This window comes from Oncorhynchus nerka, linkage group LG14 (assembly GCF_034236695.1).
Source record: "Oncorhynchus nerka isolate Pitt River linkage group LG14, Oner_Uvic_2.0, whole genome shotgun sequence".
Taxonomy (NCBI): domain Eukaryota; kingdom Metazoa; phylum Chordata; class Actinopteri; order Salmoniformes; family Salmonidae; genus Oncorhynchus; species Oncorhynchus nerka.
In genome coordinates this window covers 80,261,019-80,287,184 of record NC_088409.1, presented here as the reverse complement: position 1 = coordinate 80,287,184, position 26,166 = coordinate 80,261,019, and the positions used below count along the sequence as shown (strand labels likewise).

At 42.9% G+C, this 26,166-nt stretch overlaps 1 protein-coding gene across 1 annotated transcript in view; it reads right to left on the bottom strand.

Annotated features, from left to right (window-relative positions):
- The window catches only part of LOC115141308 (chloride channel protein 2-like), a 73,775-nt gene that overhangs the window by 11,073 nt on the left and 36,536 nt on the right, over positions 1–26,166 (bottom strand). Inside the window, exons 7-17 of the mRNA XM_065000477.1 lie at positions 25,709–25,787; positions 24,967–25,092; positions 19,563–19,647; positions 16,245–16,346; positions 15,879–15,963; positions 14,828–14,983; positions 8,095–8,164; positions 7,850–7,960; positions 5,876–6,089; positions 4,022–4,155; positions 2,078–2,274 (exon numbers count right to left, since the gene is read on the bottom strand). Coding sequence (XP_064856549.1) covers positions 2,078–2,274; positions 4,022–4,155; positions 5,876–6,089; positions 7,850–7,960; positions 8,095–8,164; positions 14,828–14,983; positions 15,879–15,963; positions 16,245–16,346; positions 19,563–19,647; positions 24,967–25,092; positions 25,709–25,787 — 1,359 coding nt within the window. The remainder of the gene's footprint in view (positions 1–2,077; positions 2,275–4,021; positions 4,156–5,875; positions 6,090–7,849; positions 7,961–8,094; positions 8,165–14,827; positions 14,984–15,878; positions 15,964–16,244; positions 16,347–19,562; positions 19,648–24,966; positions 25,093–25,708; positions 25,788–26,166) is intronic.

The following is a 26,166-nucleotide window of genomic DNA, read 5'->3' as shown; positions in this document are numbered from 1 at the left end:
AGTTGCATGTTTCATCACAATATTGTTTCGAACATTTGTTTGGGACTGATGCGCGACTGAGCATTCTACTCAATGCATTGTCATTGAGCGCTAACGAAGATTTCCTCAGAAGTGCATTCCAGTGGCTTGGAAATACTATGACATTCAAAAGGAGGAAAATAATTAGTAGGAAAACATTTTGTCATCATTTTGATGTAGCCAGATTAACTGAGAGGCCACCGGATTGTAGCTAGCTAACGTTAGCATTGCTAGCTATTTTTTGATTAACTTAGCAAGCTAATGACAACATTGCCATCTGTTTAAAGTAAATTTGACGGCATGATAATGCTGATAAAGTTGTTTCCTACTAAATATTTGATTACTTTAGCAATGTCATCATATTGTTAGGCAACATAGTGTAATTTTGACGAAATAGTAGTTAGCCTCTGTCCAGAATGACTGGGCGGCAGAGGACGGCTGAAGAACGTTCATAACAATGGCATGACGCGACCAATTCACGATGGTGCAACCTATGAATACACTCTGAATACATATAATCAATAGTACAGTTCATGCTGTACCTGTTGCCTAAATAAAGGAAACACTTGAGTAAATGAGGGATGCAAAGTATATTGAAAGAAGGTGCTTCCACACAGGTGTGGTTCCTGGGTTAATTAAGCAGTTAACATCCCATCGTGTTTATGGTCATATATAAAAATTCCCAATTGCCCATTATTTTGATCACAATGACTAGAAGAGATCTCAGTGACTTTGATAGAGGTCTCAAAGTAGCATAGGGGGTTTAAAGGGTGTGTGTGTGTATGTGTGTGAGTGTGTGTGCCTGTGCGTCTCAGGCACCAGATCTCAACCCAATTGAACAGTTATGTGAGATTCTGGAGCGGTGCTCTGTCTGTTTCTCTCTCTCTATCTGTCTCTCTCTCTTGTTTGTTCCTTTCTCTCTCTATCTCAGTCTGTTTCTCTCTCTCTGTCTGTCTCTCTCTCTTGTTTGTTTCTTTCTCTCTCTATCTCAGTCTGTTTCTCGTTCTCTGTCTGTCTCTCTCTCTTGTTTGTTCCTTTCTCTCTCTCAGTCTGTTTCTCTCTCTCTGTCTGTCTCTCTCTCTTGTTGGTTCCTTTCTCTCTCTATCTCAGTCTGTTTCTCTCTCTCTGTCTGTCTCTCTCTCTTGTTTGTTTCTTTCTCTCTCTCTGTTTCTCATTCTGTCTGTCTCTTTCTTTCTCTGTCTGTCTCTCTCTCTCTCTGTCTAAATTCATTTCAATTGAAGGGGCTTTATTGGCATGGGAAACATATGTTAACACTGCCAAAGGAAGTGAAGTAGATAGTAAACATTACACTCATAGAAGTTCCAAAAGAATAAAGACATTACAAATGTGATATTATGTACATATACAGTGTTGTAACGATGTGCAAATGGTTAAAGTACAAAAGGGAAAATAAATCAACATAAATATGGGTTGTATTTACAATGGTGTTTGTTCTTCACTGGTTGCCAGTGGAAGTGCAGCTCAGTTTCCACCTCATTTAGTGGGCAGTGAGCACATATCCTGTTTTCTCTTCAGAGCCAGGTCTGCCTACGGCGGCCTTTCTCAATTGCAAGGCTATCCTCACTGAGTCTGTACATAGTCAAAGCTTTCCTTAAGTTTGGGTCAGTCACAGTGGTCAGGTATTCTGCCACTGTGTACTCTCTGTTTAGGGCCAAATAGCATTCTAGTTTGCTCTTTGTTCATTCTTTCCAATGTGTCAAGTAATTCTCTTTTTGTTTTCTCATGATTTGGTTGGGTCTAATTGTGTTGCTCTCCTGTGGGGTCTTTCTGTGTTTGTGAACAGAGCCCCAGGACTCTCTCTCTCCCTCTGTCTGTCTCTCTCTCCTGGCCTCTTACTGATGGGACAGTAAAGGCTTGTTAAAACTCTTTCTCTCACAGATACAACCTTTATCAACCATGAGATTAGAAGAATTTCATATCGTTTTATTTCCCCTTTCACTATGAAAAGTGCCTAGGTTCTCTTACCCTCCTTCATTGATCCAGGCTTCAAGACTGAGGGTAAGCACCACATCTTATACAGATGTATTTGTACTTTTACCTTATTGACCTGGAAGTGGACCTCCTGGTTGACCATGGTGGAGCCGTCCTCGCTGCCCGGGTGGGAGACCACCGACAGGCGCTTCTCAGCTGTGGCCCGGTCTCTCAGGTACTTCAGTCTCCGTGGCCGGCCTAGCTGTAGGGACAGGAGGGCCTGGATCTGGGCACGCTCAATAGAACCCAGCAGGATCATCGACTCTGGTGGGGGGTAGAGGTGGAGAGGGAGAAAAAGTAAGGAGGGGGTGAAGAGAGGACAGAGATGATGGGCAGAGGAGAAGAAGGATGGAAGAGAGGAGAAATGGAGAGAGAGGGGCCAGGATATTAGAGTGAGAGAGGAGGGGGAGGATAGAGTGGGAAGATGGGATGGAAGATAGGAGAAGAGGTATTTTAGAACAGTAGTTAATGTGCAGACTGCAGTGGACTCCTAACGAATCACAACAACATGGTGAGTGATGTAACTGAGAACAGCCAGGAGTCTGTGTGTGTGTGTGTGTGTGTGTGTATGTGTGTGTGTACAACAGGGGGTACTACAGTACAGTCTGTATGAGGGGGTATGTTTGTTTGTTTTAAATAATTGCCTTTGTGTGTGGAATTTTCTTATTATATCTTGGTTAAATGCCCCAGCTAATTGCTTTGGCATCGCTTCACAATTACAACAGACTTGGCATAAGAATACATAACTTCAATGTGTGTGTAGGGGAGCATTTATTTGACTGAAAATGTTCTGTAGTGTCTATAATGTGTGTATATGCGCATCTGCATCTGTAAAGTATTAGTGTGTGTTTGTGTGTGTTTGTGGGCGTGTGTCTCACCACTGGACTCGAGCAGGGTTAGGGTATTGAGGTGTCTGTAATGTGTGTGTGTTTGTGGGCGTGTGAGTGTGTCTCACCACTGGACTCGAGCAGGGCTAGGGTATTGAGGTGTCTGTAATGTGTGTGTGTTTGTGGGCGTGTGCGTGTGTCTCACCACTGGACTCGAGCAGGGCTAGGGTATTGAGGTGTCTGTAATGTGTGTGTGTTTGTGGGCGTGTGCGTGTGTCTCACCACTGGACTCGAGCAGGGCTAGGGTATTGAGGTGTCTGTAATGTGTGTGTGTTTGTGGGCGTGTGCGTGTGTCTCACCACTGGACTCGAGCAGGGCTAGGGTATTGAGGTGTCTGTAATGTGTGTGTGTTTGTGGGCGTGTGTCTCACCACTGGACTCGAGCAGGGCTAGGGTATTGAGGTGTCTGTAATGTGTGTGTGTTTGTGGGCGTGTGTCTCACCACTGGACTCGAGCAGGGCTAGGGTATTGAGGTGTCTGTAATGTGTGTGTGTGTTTGTGGGCGTGTGTCTCACCACTGGACTCGAGCAGGGCTAGGGTATTGAGGTGTCTGTAATGTGTGTGTGTTTGTGGGCGTGTGTCTCACCACTGGACTCGAGCAGGGCTAGGGTATTGAGGTGTCTGTAATGTGTGTGTGTTTGTGGGCGTGTGCGTGTGTCTCACCACTGGACTCGAGCAGGGCTAGGGTATTGAGGTGTCTGTAATGTGTGTGTGTTTGTGGGCGTGTGCGTGTGTCTCACCACTGGACTCGAGCAGGGCTAGGGTATTGAGGTGTCTGTAATGTGTGTGTGTTGGTGGGCGTGTGCGTGTGTCTCACCACTGGACTCGAGCAGGGCTAGGGTATTGAGGTGTCTGTAATGTGTGTGTGTTTGTGGGCGTGTGCGTGTGTCTCACCACTGGACTCGAGCAGGGCTAGGGTATTGAGGTGTCTGTAATGTGTGTGTGTTTGTGGGCGTGTGCGTGTGTCTCACCACTGGACTCGAGCAGGGCTAGGGTATTGAGGTGTCTGTAATGTGTGTGTGTTTGTGGGCGTGTGCGTGTGTCTCACCACTGGACTCGAGCAGGGCTAGGGTATTGAGGTGTCTGTAATGTGTGTGTGTTTGTGGGCGTGTGCGTGTGTCTCACCACTGGACTCGAGCAGGGCTAGGGTATTGAGGTGTCCAGTCAGCAGTACATCATGCAGGTCTCTGTAGCAGCAGTTGAGGGTGATGTACATCACATCCCTGATCATGATGTCCTCCACATAAATATTATACTTCCTGAAGGACGATAGGAGAGAGGGATGATGAGAGGAGGAGTGGAAGAGAGGGGGGGGGGTATTAGCACCCATACAGTCAGTACAGTTTTCCATTGACTCAATGTCACAAAAGAAGAAATGTTCTAAAGATGGACAACACTTGTAACTGTTGAACAGGGGGGGGGGGGGGGGGGTTATTTTGCCAAACTTTCTTTATTGTGAGAAATGATGGAATCTGTGTTTTTCTAATAAATTATAATTTCCAAATCATTTTGAAGGTACATGTTTTGGGGCATGTTTTGTCATCAAGTAACTATAAAACTCCACATTTCATTCTAAAGGCATACTGCTAGCAAAATCTATTGTTCAACTATAAAAAATAATGTTTCTTTGCAGGACATGGATTGTCCTGACTCAAGAATGACTGAATTGCTTCACCTTGCTTTTCTGGTTGGCTGGCAAGTTTCACCATCCAATTATTTCAGATCTAGGCCTACAGGAGTGCAAGTTCACCATCCAATTATTTCAGATCTAGGCCTACAGGAGTGCAAGTTTCACCATCCAATTATTTCAGATCTAGGCCTACAGGAGTGCAAGTTTCACCATCCAATAATTTCAGATCTAGGCCTACAGGAGTGCAAGTTTCACCATCCAATTATTTCAGATCTAGGCCTACAGGAGTGCAAGTTTCACCATCCAATTATTTCAGATCTAGGCCTACAGGAGTGCAAGTTTCACCATCCAATTATTTCAGATCTAGGCCTACAGGAGTGCAAGTTTCACCATCCAATTATTTCAGATCTAGGCCTACAGGAGTGCAAGTTTCACCATCCAATTATTTCAGATCTAGGCCTACAGGAGTGCAAGTTTCACCATCCAATTATTTCAGATCTAGGCCTACAGGAGTGCAAGTTTCACCATCCAATTATTTCAGATCTAGGCCTACAGGAGTGCAAGTTTCACCATCCAATTATTTCAGATCTAGGCCTACAGGAGTGCAAGTTTCACCATCCAATTATTTCAGATTTAGGCCTACAGGAGTGCAAGTTTCACCATCCAATTATTTCAGATCTAGGCCTACAGGAGTGCAAGTTTCACCATCCAATTATTTCAGATCTAGGCCTACAGGAGTGCAAGTTTCACCGTGGCAATATGTTGGACATGAGAATGATTAGAATATGGCAAATATTAGTAAATGAATGCATTCTATCCATGCTGGTGTTGGCGGACTACCTGAGACGTGAAACAGATCGGTGGGAGGGCATACAGGCAGTCACCAATTTATTCAAAGCGCAGTTTGTCTAAATGGGTAACGGAAACACTTCAACCACTTCATTATTCAACACGAGGGTTTTGTGAAAAACTTTTACAAAATAGTACGTGTGACGTCCTCACGTCCAGCTGTTTTCTGAACAAAAGATAGTTCAATGCAAATGCACTGTAGCAGGCAATTGTCACATCGATTTTCTATGCAAACTAAATGTCGACCAAAAATAATTGGACAAGTTAATGGAAACATAGCTTGTGAGTGATGACTGTTAGAAAATGGGAACAAAAGGTTAACCCTCAGGTAGCGTAGTGGTTCGAGTGATGGGCCAGTAACTTAAAGCTTGCTGTTTCAAATACCAGGGCTGACAATGTGAAAAATCTGTTGATTTATCCTTGAGCAAGGCACTTAACCCTAATTTGCTCCAGGGGTGCTGTTGATAGATAGATGGACAGATAGGTGTAGTCCTACATACTCGTGGTGTCCCCAGCCCAGTTCAGGGAGGTAGGGTAGTTTCTTGATCATGATGAGGGAGTCATATAGCGAGGGCTGGAGGGACTGGGCCACGGCGTTGGCCAGTATAACCGCTATCATCACCGGCAGGATGTGGCTGATCTGACCCGTCAGCTCAAACACAACAACTGCCGTCGACACTGTGTGAGTGACTGCTCCAGACAGGGCCGCCGCACCTGGGAGGAGAGGGGAGAGGAGGAGAAGAGAAGAACAGAGGAGAGGAGAGAGGAGGAGAAGAGAAGAACAGAGGAGAGGAGAGAGGAGGAGAAGAGAAGAACCGAGGAGAGGGGAGAGGAGGAGAAGAGAAGAACCGAGGAGAGGGGAGAGGAGGAGAAGAGAAGAACAGAGGAGAGGAGGAGAAGAGAAGAACAGAGGAGAGGAGGAGAAGAGAAGAACAGAGGAGAGGGGAGAGGAGGAGAAGAGAAGAACAGAGGAGAGGAGAGAGGAGGAGAAGAGAAGAACAGAGGAGAGGGGAGAGGAGGAGAAGAGAAGAACAGAGGAGAGGGGAGAGGAGGAGAAGAGAAGAACAGAGGAGAGGAGAGAGGAGGAGAAGAGAAGAACAGAGGAGAGGCGGGAGAGAAGGGAAGAACAGAGGAGAGGCGGGAGAGAAGGGAAGAACAGAGGAGAGGGGAGAGGAGGAGAAGAGAAGAACAGAGGAGAGGCGGGAGAGAAGGGAAGAACAGAGGAGAGGGGAGAGGAGGAGAAGAGAAGAACAGAGGAGAGGGGAGAGGAGGAGAAGAGAAGAACAGAGGAGAGGGGAGAGGAGGAGAAGAGAAGAACAGAGGAGAGGGGAGAGGAGGAGAAGAGAAGAACAGAGGACAGGAGGGAATAGGTACAGGTTACTGTACCCGTTAGTGTACATACAGGTTACTGTACCCGTTAGTGTCCATACAGGTTACTGTCCATTGACATGACTAAAGTAGTAAAAGCAATATTAGTGTAATCATACTTCTCTTCAACTCAACTCTATACTGAGCCTTCATCAATAATACTGGAGCAACAAAGTGAGGAGGGAGGGATGAGAGGGGAGGGAAGGAGATGGTAGGTAGAGACAGGGGTTTGATTGAGATTACATTGTACCTCACACATTTTTTTTAAATTTAAGAACCGTTATTGAAGCGAAAAAGAGATGAGTGGATAAAATGAGAAAAAGGAGTTGAGAGAGTGGGTGGGGGGGTGCAGAGATAGAGGGGAGGGAGGTAAGGTTGATTATTCCTAACTTTATTAGGAGGGAGGAGAGAGGGCGTGAGAGAGCAAGAGAGCGAGAGAGTGAGAAAAAGGGAGAGAGCGACTGAGAGAAAGAGAGAGAGAGCAAATCTAGCCATGCTGAGATGAACGAAGGCTCATCGGAGAGAGACAGAAAGTTGAGGTGAGTGAACATCATCACCCATTAGACACAAACACAGATGACATCAACCCCAACACTGAACAACAGCATAATCAGCACAACAGTCAACAACAACGCTAACAGAATCACTCATAGCAACAACGTTAAAGGAAAATTCCACCCAAAAACGATCTTTTGGTATTTGTTGCATAAGTCAATTGTTGATATAGTCCCAAATAGTCTCAATAGTCAAAATACAGAAATCATCCACGTATGATGCAATTTGATTTCTGTACTTTGAAAGTTACGTATCTTGAAAACTTGATTGCTGACAAGCAAAACATTTGGAACTATGTCAACAATTGACTAATGAAACAAATACAAAAAGATTGTTTTTGGTGGAGTTTTCCTTTAAGATGCATCTTACCAAAGGGGACATCATATTGTTTTTGTCTGTGACATAAAGCGCTTTCCTGCTTTATCTGTCTTTGCACTACCTAATTGTTACAATAATGGTGCCTAGTTGTGTCTAGTCTTAAATAGGTATTGATAATCTTGTCTATCTGTCCCAAACTTAGTCTTTGTGTGTATATTTCTACAGTAACTCACCTACGGCTGCGTACACTCCTGGCTCTATGGGGTAGATTGTACCATCAGAGTGGACGCCATCAGGGAACCAGGTGGCCATGCTCTCCCCGACCAGACGGCCAAATGCTGCCCCTAGAACACACAAACACACACACATTGTTAATGAGAAAGTAACATATTTTTACACAGACACTCACAAGACTGAATAGCATATCCACAGGGTTAACATTATTGTTGAAACACACACATTCGCACACACCTCTTACCAATGACGAAGACAGGCATGAAGGCTCCACAGGGCACAGGCATGGTCATGGCCAGAGCAGACATCCAGAACTGAGACAGACAGACACAGGGAGTCACACAGGGAACAGTGTGGTATTTCAATTAGGGAACAGGACAATATTTAATTTAAAGATGCTACCAGAAGTTTTGGATACTTTTTTGATAGTTTTTCTGAAAGTAGCGCACATCCCGCAAAAGTGGTCCCCGAAAATCACGTACGGTGTCACATACAGTTGAAGTCGGAAGTTTACATACACTTATGTTGGAGTCATTAAAACTTGTTTTTCAACCACTCCAAACCACTCCAAATTTCTAGTTAACGAACTATAGTTTTGTCAAGTCGGTTAGGACATGTACTTTCTTCTGATAGGCTAATTGACACAATTTGAGTCAATTGACACAATTTGAGTCAATTGGAGGTGTACCTGTGGATGTATTTCAAGGCCTACCTTCAAACTCAGTGCCTCTTTGCTTGACATCATGGGAAAAATCAAAAGAAATCAACCAAGAACTCAGATTTTTTTTTTGTAGACATCCACAAGTCTGGTTCATCCTTGGAAGCAATTTCCAAACGTTCATCTGTACAAATAATAGTACGCAAGTATAAACACCATGGGACCACGCAGCCTTCATACCGCTCAGGAAGGAGACTCGTTCTCTCAGCTAGAGATGAACGTACTTTGTTGCGAAAAGTGCAAATCAATCCCAGAACAACAGCAAAGGACCCTGTGAAGATGCTGGAGGAAACCGATACAGAAGTACCTATATCCACAGTAAAACGAGTCCTATATCGACATAACCTGAAAGGCCACTCAGCAAAGAAGAAGCCACTGCTCCAAAACCACCATAAAAAAGCCAGGTTTGCAACTGCACATGGGGACAAAGATCATACTTTTTGGAGAAAGTCCTCTGGTCCTCTGGTCATCAGTCCTCTGGTCTGATGAAACAAAAATAGAACTGTTTGGCCATAATGACCATCGTTATGTTTGGAGGAAAAAGGGGGATGCTTGCAAGCCGAAGAACACCATCCCAACCGTCAAGCATGGGGGTGGCAGCATCTTGTCGTGGGGGTGCTTTGCTGCAGGAGGGACTGGTGCACTTCACAAAATAGATGGCATCATGAGTTAGGAAAAGTATGTGGATATATTGAAGCAACATCTCAAGACATCAGTTAAAGCTTGGTTGCAAATGGGTCATCCAAATGGACAATGACCCAAGCATACTTCCAAAGTTGTGGCAAAATGGCTAACAACAACAAAGTCAAGGTATTAGAGTGGCCATCACAAAGCCCTGACCTCAATCCTATAGAAAAATTGCGGGCAGAACTGAAAAAGCATGTGCGAGCAAGGAGGCCTACAAACCTGACTCAGTTAGACCAGCTCTGTCATGAGGAATGGACCAAAATTCACCCAACTTATTGTGGGAAGCTTGTGGAAGGCTACCCGAAACATTTGACCCAAGTTAAACAATTTAAAGGCAATGCTACCAAATACTAATTGAGTGAATGTAAACTTCTGACATAAAAGCAATAAAAGCTGAAATAAATCATTCTCTCTACTATTATTCTGATATCTCACATTCTTAAAATAAAGTGGTGATCCTAACTGACCAAGACCTAACAGGGAATTTCCCTGACCTAACAGGGAATTTGTACTAGGATAAATGTCAGGAGTTGTGAAAAACTGAGTTTAAATGTATTTGGCTAAGGTGTATTTAAACTTGCGACTTCAACTGTATTTGCAGATATGTGCACCACATCATTAGTCTTTTTCTCTGTCTGATATGTGTTCATGTGTATGGAATTTGCACTGAGCCATTGGGCCCACCCTTCAACCTAATTGCGTAACGCTTGGTAGGCCTGGGCCAGCCTTCTTCTTCTTTCACTGTGCAACTTCATTAGACCTGATCACGTGATTGTGCTTTTTCCGGAAAAAAATGTCATGCACGTAGCTCTCTTTCTCTCACTCAAGCCGGCCATAGATTGGAACTGGTCTACCTGGTTAAATAAAGCTGAAATAAAATAAATTAAAAGAGGTAGCTTTATCCAGCCATAACTCTGCTAATTATGTAGCTAGAATGCTATTAATAATGTAGCTAGAATGCTATTAATAAGTAATACTATTAATGATGTCAGGCCCAAAAGAGAACTGGATCCAGATTCAGGTCACCCTTTACCTGAAAGGGGCCTCCAATGGAAGGCGGGAGAAGGCAGTGCACAGGGGAGAGAGATCCGCTGCAGTGAGGATTCAACATTAAGTCTCGGACCACCTATCTCAAAACCAGCCCACTTTAGTCTTACGGACCAATGCAATAGGTATGTCACCTAACTTTACTATGTAGATATACTTTAATTATAATTCTATGCTGCTCCTGCACTGTAGTTATTCCACTCTATGCACAAACAATGTCCATACTATATGCCTATAGGTCTTTTTTTCTTCTTTTTTTTTTGTGTACTTTTACAATGTCACTTATTTTATTCCTTTACTATGTCACTTTGAATACTATTTCACTTTTGTTGCGATTGCACTGTGATATTTCACTGGATTTATTTGCTGTCACCTGTTGATCCAGGGAACATGGACTGGCACTCTTCATCTGATCATTTATGCACAAATAATCATTTACAGTAGTTGTGCCTACTTATTGGAAATCACAAAACGTTTTTTAAATGGACATGGCATCCATTGTCTTAAATAATACAAATCTATAAATATTTTTTTTAAATACTAGAAAAATGTATGCATGCCGCTGGGGATACAGCATGTCACTGAATTGCCATATAAATCCTTAGTCATATCTTGTGCATATATTTGCATAGGACGTGTCACTGTTATGTTATATTTGTAATGGTGAAGGGATACAACAAAAGAGAAACAAGTAGTGATGCATTTTCCAGCACAGATTCTGTGTTATTACATAGCAACTACCATCTCTGTTTCCAGGTAACACTGTGGGGCTAGTTGGGATGTTTAAAGCGGATCCTTTGTTCGCACCAGCCAGGGCATTTGAACTGATTCAGGAGGCCGACCCAAAACAATGCCCCCGGAGGAGAGGAATTCAGAGCGGTCTTCTAGTGAGATTTAGGAGGTGCGCACACCGCCCACTTCTTCCAAGTATATTACTCGCTAATGTTCAGTCCCTAGAAATTGTAACATACACTGTTTCACGGAAACATGACTCTCAGTGCATCGTGCTGAAAGGAATTAACATCTCTCTGGGAAGAAGAAGCACGCGGGTGTATATTTCATGATTAACGACTCATGTTGTAATTGTAATAACATACAGGAACTCAATTCTTTTTGTTCACCTGACCTAGAATACCTCACAGTCAAATGCCGACCTTATTATCTCCCTAGAGAATTCTCTTCGGTTATTGTCACAGCCATGTATATCCTCCCTCAAGCCGATACTACCTAAATTATATTGGCATATCGACTGTAGCACTCGCGCTGAAAAAACACTGGACCATTGTTTCTCTAACTTACGTCATTCATACAATGCCCTCCCCACCCTCCTTTCAGCAAATCAGACCACGACTCCATTTCCCTGCTCCAGCAGGTATATCTCACTGGTCACCCCCAAAGCCAATTCTTCCTTTGGCCGCCTTTCCTTCCAGTTCTCTGCCGCCAATGACTGGAACGAACTGCAAAAATCACTGAAGCTGGAGACTCATATCTCCCTCACTAGCTTTAAGCACCAGATGTCAGAGCAGCTTGCAGATCACTGCACCTGTACATTGCCAATCTGTAAATAGCCCATCCAATTGATTTATTTATCTTGCTCCTTTGCACCCCAGTATCTCTACTTACACATCCATCTTCTGCACATTTTCCATTCCAGTGTTTAATTGCTATATTGTAATTACTTTGCCACCATGGCCTATTTATTGCTCTACCTCCCTTATCCTACCTGCCCATGCTGTATATAGACTTGTTCTACTTATTGACTGTATGTTTGTTTATTTATGTGTTGTTGGATGTGTCGAACTGCTTTGCTTAATCTTGGCCAGGTTGCAGTTGCAAATGAGAACTTGTTCTCAACTAGCCTACCTGGTTAAATAAAGGTGAAATAAAAAAATAAAAAAATAAATATCCTCCCTTCCTATAAGCAGAAACTTTGTGATAAGGACTATTCAACGCTGGTCTGACCAAGCGGAATCCACGCTTCAAGATTGTTTTGGTCACGCGGACTGGGATATGTTCCGGGTAGCTTCTGAGAATAATATGGACGTGTACACTGAGACGGTTACTGAGTTTATCAAGAAATGTAGAGAATATCTTGTACCCATTGTGACTATCAAAACCTACCCTAACCAGAAACCGTGGATAGATGGCAGCATTCGCGCAAAACTGAAAGCACGAACCACCACATTTAACCATGGCAAGGTGACGGGGAATATGGCCTCTGCAAGGTAATAAAACAGGCAAAATGTCAGTATTGAGACAAAGTGGAGTCGCAATTCAATGGCTCAGACAAGAGAAGTATGTGGCAGGGTCTACAGACAATCACGGACTACAAAAGGAAAACCAGCCACGTCACAGACACCGACGTCTTGCTTCCAGACAAGCTAAACACGTTCTTTGTCTGCTTTGAGGACAACACAGTGCCACTGACGAGGCCAGCTATCAAGGACTGTTTGCACTCCTTCTCTGTGGCCGACGTGAGTAAGACATTTAAATGTGTTAACTCTCGCAGGGCTGCCGGCCTAGACGGCATCCCTAACCACGTCCTCAGAGCATGCACAGACCAGCTTGCTGGTGTGTTTACGGAAATATTCAATTTCTCCCTATGCCAATCTGCCGTACCCACATGCTTCAAAATGGCCAGCATTGTTCCTGTACCCAAGAAACCAAAGATAATTGAACTATTATCCTGTAGGCACTCACTTCGGTCATCATGAAGTGCTTTGAGAGACTAGTCAAGTATCATATCACCTTCACCTTACCTGTCACCCTAGACCCACTTCAATTTGCTTACCGCCCCAATAGGTCCACAGACGATGCAATCACCATCACACTGCACAATGCCCTGTCCCATCTGGACAAAAAGGAATACCTATGTAAGAATACTGTTCATTGACTATAGCTCAGCATTCAACACCATAGTACTCTCCAAGCTCATCATTAAGCTCGAGGCCCTGGGTCTGAACCCAGCCCTGTGCAATTGGATCCTGGACTTCCTAGGGAGCAAACAACATCTCCACTTCTCTGATCCTTCAGAGGAAGCCTTATTCTTCACGAAACAGCGGGGGAGCACCCCCCTATCCACATCGACGGGACAGCAGTGGAGAAGGTGGAAAGTTTTAGGTTCCTCAGCGTACATATCACTGACAAACTGAAATGGACCACCCACACAGAGAGTGTGGTTAAGAAGGCGCAACAGCGCCTCTTCAACCTCAGGAGGCTGAAGAAATTAAGCCTGTCACCTAAAACTTTTACAGAAGCATGCTGTATCACCACCTGGTACGGCAACTGCACCGCCCACAACTGCAGGGCTCTCCAGAGGGTGGTGCGGTCTGCACAACGCATCACAGGGGGTAAACTACCTGCCCGCCAGGACACCAGATGTCACAGGAAGGCCAAAAAGATCCTCAAGGACAACAACCACTCGAGCCACTGCCTGGTCACTCCGCTATCATCCAGAAGGCGAGGTCAGTACAGGTGCATCAAAGCTGGGACCGAGAGACTGAAAAACAGCTTCTATCTCAAGGCCATCAGACTGTTAAATAGCCATCATTAGCATGACTTGAAATCATTGGCCACTTTAATAAATGGAACACTAGTCACTTTAATAATGCCACTATAATAAAATGTATATATTTTTCATAACTCAACTCATATGTATATACTGTATTCTATACTATCTACTGTATCTTAGCCTACGCTGCTCTGAAATTGCTCATCCATATATTTATATATTCTTATTCCATTCCTTTACTCAGATTTGTGTGTATTAGGTATTTGTTGTGAAATTGTTCGATATTACTTGCTAAATATTGCTGTACTATCGGAACTAGAAGCACAAGCGTTTCGCTACACTCACAATAACACTGGATAAACACGTGTATGTGACCAATAAAATTTGATTTGATTGCATAGAAATTACTGTCTAGTTAGCAGTAATTAAGGCCAGCTGCCAATGTGATCTAATGGATCTATGTCAGTAACTCTACACCCTACGCTGCTTTCACACACACACACACACACTGGGGATTACTAAAATAGTACCTCTATTGAGGACAATGGGCACAAACACAAAGTCAGTGACAACATAAAAATATATGCCAGAAATACTGGTACATATACAGTAGGGGGCTGGACATACACACACACACACACACACACACACACACACACACTGGGGATTACTAAAATAGTACCTCTATTGAGGACAATGGGCACAAACACAAAGTCAGTGACAACATAAAAATATATGCCAGAAATACTGGTACATATACAGTAGGGGGCTGGACACACACACACACACACACACACACAAAATTGGCTGTGTCAACCTTGGAAGTGACATTGGAAGAACAGAGGGGTTGGGATGGGACAGCATCATCAGAGGAGTGAAGGTAAAGGTGTCTGATTTTAGGACAGAGGAGAGAGGGATGGGACAAGAGGACAGGACAGGACTTTTAAGCAGTTTCTTTAACTCCTTTCCTTTAAGACCACTAACAGGAGAAAGGTTAGGCTCCTGTGTGCCTACCTTCATGACGACAAAGAGGGTGAGGGTGACGAAGACGTTGACCTGGGGGTGTTTCCAGGCCTGGGAGTGGCTGTTGCTGTCAAACTCCTCGGGTATGCCCTGCTTAGACCACGTCTGGTTGTCTAGTAACGTCTCCAGGGACTCCATCTGGGTCAGCTGCATGGGGGAAACAGGAAGTGACATCATATCAGACAGATGGAGGCCTAAAGTCAGCAGGCATTTATGTAATTTTTTATATATCCCATATTGGTCCCAAGCTCCTACCCAAAGCATTGAAGCAGATATGAAAGGATTGGATAGGTATAAGCAACACAGCAATAATGATTCCTTTCAGAGGGCAAGGAGAAGCTATTACATTAGTGCTATCCCAATCTACATGAAGTGCCATGGAGTAGGTGCTAGGGGATAAACTTTCTGCTAAATTTTTACATGGGAATTTGGGAAATTTTGCTTAAATTCATCAAACACATTAGCTTGTGACAGTGAATTTATTGTGGGATACACAAGGCAATTCTAGGTCTTGTGTCATATTTTGGTTAAACTTTCCCCAATTCAATGGAATTGCAACCCTCTGCATGCATAGTGCATTCTTCCATCACATGTACAGCTGATTCTCAAGATCTTGCACACTAATGAGATGATATTGAGCCCACACTACTATACTGTCTGAGCCAAGAACTACATGCTTTCTGGTTTTGATTACAATACTGGGTGGGGTGAGTATATTTTATAAGACATACATGATTTTTTGTTAACTATTAAATAGTAGCCTCCAGCAAAGTGTTTAAATCATTTCTAACTTTTAACAATTTCTGCTAGTTAGGTTTTGCTACCATGTGGGTTTTAGCTTGCTTGAGCCTGCTAACTGAGGTGTGTTAATTCACCTATTTCCATACATGTTTCATTTTAAAACATTTATCACACACACACACACACACACACACACAACAGTACTTATCTATGTTTCTAACTATCAACTCTCCTCTGATTTCACCTGTGTTATCCACAAAAACCCACTGGCCATGGTTTGGAAGGGTGGAACTAAACTAACCTTGGCTGCCATGAACTGTCCGAAGCCGGGGGGAAACGTTAGCGTAGACACAAGCAGAGTGACCAGGGCTGGGTACAGCAGACGCCTGAGAGGAGAGAAGAGGAGGGAGGGAGGGTGAGAGGGAGGAGAGAGAGAGGAGGATGAGAGAAGAGAAGGGAGGGAGGGTGAGAGGAGAGAGAAGGAGGCAGGGTGAGAGGGAGGAGAGAGAGAGAGAGAAGAGCAAATAGGGAGGGTGAGAGGTGGAGTAGAGAGAGGGAGGTTGAGAGGGAGGGGAGAGAGAGAGGAGAGAGGAGAGAGACACACACCGGGATACAGGTACTCTCTCTAGGACCCAGTAGGGGCCACTGTCTGATGTTGATGACTTACTTCTTCATGAGAAACTTTTTGATGGTCTTCTGGTTCCTGATTAACTGGACTATCTGTCTGTTCAGGCAGACAAACAACGCCCCGCCAAGACCACTGGCAATACTGTGGCGAGAGAAGAGGGGGAAAGGAGGAGTGGGGAGGGAGGAGGGCGAGATTAAAAGGAGAAAAAGACAGGTGTAGAAAGAGAGAGAGAGAGACCTGTTTATATAAGCTTGTGTTTTAAGTAAGTACCCAAGTATGTGTCCACTTTGTGGAAGTTACAGTAGGACAGAGAGGCAGAGTTTCTCCAGCCACCAGAACCAAGTGGTAGCAGAGCCTAGAGCTGGGACGATGAACTGAAAATGACTGACACCCGCATGTTCAGTGACTTTGCTACACAACGTTCCAGTAGATTGTTCTAAAATCATTATTTGGTCAATAGTAATAGCCTATACATTGTTGATTCCTGCATTGTGTTGATCTGCCTGTCCCGTTTCGCTGTCGGCTGCTGTGGGAGACTCTCATTCCCTCACCCCATTATGCGAGGAGAGAGAGATGTACAAGTATACAGTGCATTCGGAAAGTATTAAGACCCCTTGACTTTTTCCACATTTTAAAATGTATAAAATAAAAAATTATCCTCATCAATCTACACACAATAGCCCATAATGATAAGGCAAAAACAGTTTTTTAGACATTTTTGCAAATGTATCAAAATAAAAACATGCTTTATTTTCATAAGTATTCAGACCCTTTGCTAGGAGACTTGAAATTGAGCTCAGGTGCATCCTGTTTCCATTGATCATCCTTGAGATGTTTCTACAACTTGATTGGAGTCCATTTGTGGTAAATTCAATTGACTGGACATGATTTGGAAAGGGGTCTGAATACTTTCCGAATGCACCGTATGACCATTGATCAGTGTAGGCCGTAGTATGGTTCTGATGCGCTCGCAGAGCAGAACACGCCATTTTCAGTGAATAGAAATGGCCTACATCAAACTGAAAAGTTGTTTTAGAACATTAACCTATATTTACTGATAGATTAATAAATTAACCTACATGGTTATATAGCCAAAAATAAATCAGGTTACACATCAAAATATCAATCATGCATTCCCTGGATATGTTAGATGAAATAGCTGACTTTTTTAACCATAGGTTACCATCTCAGTTGTCCTACTTGACACTGGAAAAAACATACAGCCTACAGCCCTGCCCCAAAAACGTTAACTTTGTTATTTGTCGTTGTATTTACTGTTAAAGCAAATAGTTACAGAGAAAGTGGATTTACTAAAGGTGCGTATCCTTAAGGGAACTATACAGTCACCTCTCATGGCAGACCTTGTGGATCTGCTGCCATATGTTTGCATTTTCTGTTTAACAAAAACACAGTGGAGACATGCGTCGGTGTATTACACAAGATTTTCCCAACTCAGGAGCTCATGCTTTCTGAGGATGTAACAGTGATGATGGCTATTGGGCTTCCTATCAAGCACTTTGAGAGCCTGTTTGTAGACAGACTGAATAGGTTTTAATGTTGTACAGGAAGCTTCGGCCCAACTAGTCAAGCAGTATGTTAAGTGGGGGAGTATCATAGATTCGAAGTACAGTTTTGCTACCTATGTAGTCAAACAATTTCATATAAATCGGAAATTAGCTAGGTTGAATTTGGTTATCTGAATGACCTTTTTCACATGCTTTTTAAAGGAGAGGTTGGAATCAAGTATGATGCCAAGGTACTTAAAATCAGATACCACCTGGAGCTTCTCCAATGACACATAGACATCTTGCTCAGTAGCGTCTGTTGCCCTCTTTGTGAAGAACATGCAAACAGTTTTTTTCACATTGAGATGCAAACACGAGTCACTGAGCCACTTTGTGACCTGGACCATTACAGTAGTGAGTTCTTGTGCAGCTTGTTGTTTGCTCTTTGCATGCACATATATCACTGTATCATCTGCATACATTTGAACTTCAGACCCAGTACAGACAGAAGTGTGATAAGACTGCTGTTTTGTTTGATTGTGAGTCAAAGCTCCACTCCTCAGATGCTGAGTGGGAGGACATCCTCCAGACAAGAAGGAAAGAGGAGAAAAAAAGAGGGGGATTTTCTTCTCTTTGGGAGCCCACACAGTTAAGCACAGGGCTCTTCTTTCATCTGAGATGGAAATAGAGAGAGAAAGAGAGGGGGCTCTGGTCCTATTCAGTTCTGTGGTAAGCTACTCTACTACGGTAACAGCAAGCTAAAATAAGACGTCCTAAAAGCACCACCTCACTGGCTGAATTATCCATGTTAGGTGATTAACATTAGGAGGCTATCCTCCTATACACTCACACCAGCTTTCACTGGCTAACAGAGGCAACAAAGAGCTCACTGGCTAACAGAGGCCTCACTGGCTAACAGAGGCCTCACTGGCTAACAGAGGCAACAAAGAGCTCACTGGCTAACAGAGGCAACGAAGAGCTCACTGGCTAACAGAGGCAACGAAGAGCTCACTGGCTAACAGAGGCAACGAAGAGCTCACTGGCTAACAGAGGCAACGAAGAGCTCACTGGCTAACAGAGGCAACAAAGAGCACACTGGCTAACAGAGGCAACAAAGAGTACACTGGCTAACAGAGGCAACAAAGAGCTCACTGGCTAACAGAGGCAACAAAGAGCTCACTGGCTAACAGAGGCAACAAAGAGCACACTGGCTAACAGAGGCAACAAAGAGTACACTGGCTAACAGAGGCAACAAAGAGCTCACTGGCTAACAGAGGCAACAAAGAGCTCACTGGCTAACAGAGGCAACAAAGAGCTCACTGGCTAACAGAGGCAACAAAGAGCACACTGGCTAACAGAGGCAACAAAGAGCACACTGGCTAACAGAGGCAACAAAGAGCTCACTGGCTAACAGAGGCAACAAAGAGCACACTGGCTAACAGAGGCAACAAAGAGCACACTGGCTAACAGAGGCAACAAAGAGCACACTGGCTAACAGAGGCAACAAAGAGCACACTGGCTAACAGAGGCAACAAAGAGCTCACTGGCTAACAGAGGCAACAAAGAGCTCACTGGCTAACAGAGGCAACAAAGAGCTCACTGGCTAACAGAGGCAACGAAGAGCTCACTGGCTAACAGAGGCAACGAAGAGCTCACTGGCTAACAGAGGCAACAAAGAGCTCACTGGCTAACAGAGGCAACAAAGAGCACACTGGCTAACAGAGGCAACAGGGGGCTCACTGGCTAACAGAGGCAACGAAGAGCACATTGGTTAACAGAGGCAACAAAGAGCACACTGGCTAACAGAGGCAACAAAGAGCTTACTGGCTAATTGAGGACAACTTAGACTCACCCAAGGACAGCGAAGGCTGGGAGCTCCTGGAGGTCAAAGGGGAAGTCCTGACGGAAATTGGTTGGCAACAGAGCTGTGATGGTCACTGTGTAGGAGAGAGGGATAGAGAGAGAGAAATAGAGTGATTAATCGTTATCAAAATGTTTTTAAAGGGCTATATCAGTGTTTCCCAAACTCAGTCCTGAGTGCACGTTTTGGTTTTTGCCCCAGCACTACACAGCTGATTCAAATAATCAACTAATCATCAAGCTTTGATTATTTGAATCAGCTGTGTAATGCTAGGTCAAAAAAATTATATGTGCACCCCTTGGGGTCCCAAGGTCTGAGCTTGGGAAACACTGGGCTATATACAGTACAGACCTTACCTCAATGTTTTATTAAGGCAATATACAGTATACACAGCTAACCAAAATTGGTTCTATGAAAGTTACCAGAACAGTTGTTATGTTGTGGCAAATGTTCTCATAACACAGACTGTCCAGTTGTGCTGATGATTATACAATGTTTGTATAAAACATTAGCCTGACAATGCAAGGATGTTACCAGAACACATATAGTCTGTTCTTTAAAGGTTTCCAGAATGTTTCATTAGGTTGTGCTAACAGTCTGGTGGGAACATTGTGGGGACATCACAAAAGATATGTGACCCATTTCAGGAAACTAGGCGTATGTTGCGGGTCACTACTTCACACGAGAGCCATTTTAACGATTATTATTTTTTATATCAAAATGTGTTTTAGCCACAGAGCCTTGTTGGTTTAGCCACAGAAAAAGCAAGCAACTTTCCCGCTAGCCATGATTGATGAGATAATGAGTGGGCTGGACATGCCGAGAGATGAGTTTGGATTGGTCTGCCATATAGCACACATTTTGTCTATTTGAGCTGGTCAGTATGCGTAGGTAATCTTGTCTAACACGGCTTTTAAAAATATATATATTGCTTAGTAGAGCTGCATAAGTGTTGCTCTCCACTTTCTGGAGGACCGAGTTTTGAAATCAGTGGAATTAGCGTATGATAGCTAAGGAGATGGAGAAAACACCTGTCTCCGGATTACATCTTCAAACTATAGGCAGCAATGGCACCCGTGACAGGGAGAAGCATCCAACCATGATGCATACGGGTAAGATATTCTAGCTAGCTACATTTTCAGATATTACATGTTCTAATTTTGACAAATTAATTTTCATTTCAAGTTAAAGTGTACTGTTAGCTAGCTAGCTAGCTAATGTTAAGCGTATGATCTTATTATTCGTATCTCAGAGGCATTAGCTTGGCTAGTTATAGCCTAATGTTAGCTAGCTAACATTGATCCTGGTTGGTTAGCTACCTGCAGATTCATGCAGGGTAGTAACATCATGAGTTGGGATTATGGTTCATTGTTTGGCTAGCTAGCTAGCTAACGTAAACTCGCACACCGCCTTGGTCTGTACAATTGCCCTTATTTTAGCGCCCCAAAAATGTAATACTTCTAGATCAACTGTAATGTCAATACCATTTTAAAGCACAATTTCTCCCCTTTCCAACAAAATCAATTACATGACTTAAACGCTTTCCGTTTCTGCATAATTCAAGCAGGCAATGAGCCCCGTCGGGTCTTTTTAAAAATGGCGAGTGGGGAAGCAAAACTAATGCGTGATAGTGAGAAGGAGAGATGTCGTGTGAGAAAATTGCTTTTTTTCACTCGATCTGTCCAACTTATCACCTTATCGTCTCTAAAATGTAAATAAAACACTATAAAGAGTTTATATAATGTGTCATTACATACCTATTTGAAGGTTTGTGTTGAATTTTAATCTGGTTTTTAGGGCGGTGCTAAAGTGATCTTAGAGATAAACAGCGGCTTTGAGAATGATGATCGCATGCAATGATGACGAAAAAAATTACTAGCTATCCCCCCTTACCCCCGTCACTGTCCATTTCTTGTTTTTAAAGGATGATAGAAGTGCTACACCTGGTGGAGAGAGATTGTAAGACAGAAATAGTTGTTTTATGCGTGCTGTACGTTACGACATGACACGTCAAGATGTAACGGAGGGTCAGTTTTTTCAACTTTTCTCCAATACTATAGAGCCATTACCATGTCGATCAACGCTGGAATAGAAACCTAGTTCACACCCCCGATTTTGACGTCAATACAGTTGCTACAATATCATTAGTTTTCTTTGTAGCCTCGTTTGAATGTTGCGGTTGCACACATTTGTACGGAATGGCGTGTGTTAACATTACATGTCTTAACAAAAGACTCCACTATGCAAGTATCCATTTCAATAGAATGTCACTGCGACAACTGTTGATAGACGTAGCCAGTAAATTCGCTCTGGCTATCAACTCCGATTTCAGACGGGTAAGAAAGTCTAGCTAGCTAAATTTTCAGATATTACACGTTTCTAATTTTGACATAAAGTATTTTCATTTCAAGTTAAAGTGTACTGTTAGCTAGCTAGCTAACGTTACCCGTATGACCTTATTAGTCATATCTCAGAGCAATTTGCTTTGCTTGTTATAGCCTAATGTTAGCTAACTAACCTGGTTGGTTAGCTACCTGCAGATTCATGCATGGTAGTAACATCATGAGTTGTGACTATGGTTCAATGTTTAGCTAGCTAGCTACATCTCTTAACAAAAGACTCCACTGTGCAAGTGCCCATTTTAATAGAATTTCACTACAACTGTTACCCAGTTAACTTGGATGCTTGACTGCTGTTGTTAGGACAGAAAGCTTGGATCAACCCTTAAAGAGATTGGTGGAGCTAAAGATGAAGAGGGTGTGAACGATGCTGAATTGGTGTAGACAAAGAAGAGCTCTCCAGTACTTACCAAAACATTCAAAGGCCATTATCTCAAAAGTCTATCAACTTCCATATACATCAGTCAAGGATATTCATATTATAATTACATTTGGTACACATGTTGCAAATATTGTCAAGACTCAACTTATGCAAGAACATTCATGATGGTGCTATAACGGGCACATCTCTTGATCTATTTGACTCAGAATGATGACGTTTGGCACGCATGCTCAGGGATATGAGTGGGTTAGGGTTTTGGACAAAACTGATGGCGAATAATGCGTCTTGCCGTAGAGCTCCATAATTTACACTTATTGGCCCAAGGGGGGCACGGCATCATTCATGGGGGAAGTCATGTTTATTGTTGCCTTGTTTATTATCTATCCTGATTGCCTAGTCACTTTTACCCCTTCCTACATGTACATATTACGTCAACTACCTTGTATCCTTGCACATTCACTCAGTACTGGTACTCCTTGTTTATAGCCAAGTTATTGTTATTTATTGTGTTAATATTTAACATTCTTATCTGCAAATGTTCTTACTTTTTAACTCTGCATTGTTGGGAAAGGGATCTTAAGTAAGCATTTCACGGTAAAGACTACACATGTTTTATTCGGTGCATGTGACAAATAAAATGTGAATTTATTAACATTCTTTGGATAATATCCTAATTAAATAGAATGATTTACGAAGATTGAAATGCCATATCTTTAAAAGTTTTGCAACTTCATATAATAATTTAACATTATACATCAATATAATGTGCCTTGGTTAGGGAGGTGACCAAGAACCCGGTGGTCACTATGACAGATCTCCAGAGTTCCTCTGTGGAGATGGGAGAACCTTCCAGAAGGACAACCATCTCTGCAGCACTCAACCGATCAGGCCTATATGGTAGAGTGGCCAGACGGAAGCCACTCCTTAGTAAAAGGCACATGACAGCCCGCTTGGAGTTTGCCAAAAGTCACCTAAAGACTCAAACAAGAAACAAGATTCTCTGGTCTGATGAAACCAAGATTGAACTCTTTGGCCTGAATGCCAAGCGTCACGTCTGGAGGAAACCTGGCACCATCCCGACAGTGAAGAATGGTGGGGGCAGCATCATGCTGTGGGGATGTTTTTCAGCGGCAGGAACTGGGAGACTAGTCAGGATCGAGGGAAAGATGAACAGAGCAAAGTACAGAGAGATCATTGATGAAAACCTGCTCCAGTGCACTCAGGACCTCAGACTGGGGTGAAGGTTCACCTTCCAACAGGACAAAAACCCTAAGCACACAGCCAGGACAATGCAGGACTGGCTTTGGGACAAGTCTCTGTGAATGTCCTTGAGTGGCCAAGCCAGAGCCCAGACTTGAAACGGATCGAAAATAGCTGTGCAGTGACTCCCCAAATACAGGTGTGCCAAGCTTGTAGCGTCATACCCAAGAAGACTTAAGGCTTAATCACTGCCAAACTACTGAGTAAAGGGTCTGAATACTTATGTAAATGTAATATTTCTGTTTTTTATTTGTAATACATTTGCAAAAATGTCTAAAAACGGGGTTTTGTTTTTGTCATTATGGGGTATTTGTGTGTACAGTAGATTGATGATGATTTTTTAAAAGGCTGTAACGTAACAAAATGTGTAAAAAGTCAAGGGGTCTGAATACTTTACGAATGCACTGCAGAACATTGTAGCAATGCTTTGAGAAATACTTCCATTATCGTTGAAGTTTGTTTTTAGAACAATTCTGGATCATCATGTCATAACCTTACAGAATAATTTTATAAGAGTCTTGCAAGAAGTTTGCTGTTATAGGTGTTAGTAGTAATGTCTCCCTCAACATTAACTGAATATTTTGGAAAGAATATTGTAGGTTGAAAAATTATTCTAAAGTTTCTTCTTTAAAACGTTAGACTTGATTTTCCCTAATGAAAAATGTATCAACCCACACACAAAAATGTCCATTAATCATAATCCATTTATTAATTCACATTTCCTGTTGCTGCAAGATTATTTTCCTGCTTTGAGAAACTGGTCCCATTAAGATCCTATGCCTGGATCGGTGTCTCGGATATACATTAATGTTAGTGAAATATTCCAGTGATGTTTTCTCAGAACTAATTTAATTGAATGCAGATGATTGCTGAAGAATGTTTAGGGAGCATTATTGGAATAATCATGTCATAATGTCACACTGTAACTTCATGAAAGCATAGTGGGAATATTCCCTGCTTGTTGTTTTGCATGTTTTTGATAACATCTTCATCAAGCAGAACGTTCACGTAATATATTCTCAGAGCCATTTATATTGCTCCCACATTTTCTTGTGTCAGTATGTTTTCAAAGTACTTGTACATTGTGTTATTACATTACCTGGAAACCTAAAGAGAATGTTTGGGGAATGTTCTGCGGTGGTTGTTACATATGTTGTACACAACATTTTAGTGAACGTTATGAGAAAATTCCAAGTATAATAAATTTAAAACACCTTAAAAAAACATTTGGTTATCAAAAACATTATTGGAATGTTTTTAGGATGTTCTCATCCTAATGTTCGATAAAACCCGAACTATAACATAAGTTAATGGTCTGGGAATGCTCCCAGTTTGCTGGGTACACATGTCTTACCCTCGTCTCTGTTCCACACGGCCAGAACTCTGTACATGAAAGCAGTGACGGTAGCAGCGAAGAACCCTCTCCAGTAGTTCCTCACAGTGAAGAAAGTAGACATTGCCTCAATACTGAACAGCAAACCTATCACACACACGCATAGGCACACACAAACACACACACACACACATTACTCAGAAACGCACAGGAAGATTATTAGTAACTATGCCCCATAGGGTGTAAGACTATTTCCAAGATAAATACACAACGAAGAGAACTAAAGGTCAAGAGGACTAAAGGTTAAGAGGACTAAAGGTCAAGAGGACTAAAAGTCAAGAGAGGACCATGGAAATAGTGTTTTTTCTGTAATAGGGAATTATTGATCGATGGGTCAGAGAAGTGGGAGGAATTTTTCTAGGCATTGAGCCTGAAATAGTATACTTGTTATTTGGCCATTGGCCCATTTTTATTGCAAGGATTTCTAATTGGTCAACCACAGGCTAGGGCTGGGTTCTAAAACGAATTCCTGTCCCTTTGTTCTGTGGAGAGAATCAATGAGGTCAGGGGAGAATGAACATCTACCTCTCAGCATAACATCTATGATCTGTCCTCTTTGAATAAACCTATTTTTCTCCCCCTGATTTGCTTTGGGGTCTGTGTTATTGAAGAGTAACATCAACTGCTAACAGGGGGGAAGAAGTAAACCTTCTCCGACCCAGTCAGTGTATCAGTCAGTGAGTGTTATGTTGGTGTCACTCACCTCCTATAGGGGCAGCGAAAACACAGCTCACCCCCACAGCACAGGCAACTGATAACAGCTCAATGTTCCTCGACTCATTCTGTAAGCACATAGGGAGAGGTGTGTTTACATTTACAGACACACACACACACACAGCCTGCGAGGTAGGCTGTTGTCAGGATGGATGTAGGCCTAGTAGTGTGGAAGGAGGCAGACAATGATGCTACATTTTTCTGCACAAGGTCAGGGCTTTTATGAGCAAAAATGGGGAATAAATAAGCACGAAAAGTAGGCTACTATATTATTTACAAAATAGTCAACGGGACGAAGAGCAATATCAACTGGATTTAAATAAATAAGTCAGCCCACTGACCTCCCCTAGGGCAGGCCTCAGTAATGCCTGTTAGCAATTAGCATGCACAGCAGCAAGTATAGCCCAACATATCCCTGTCACAGCAGTTGTGACAGGGGAAAATTGG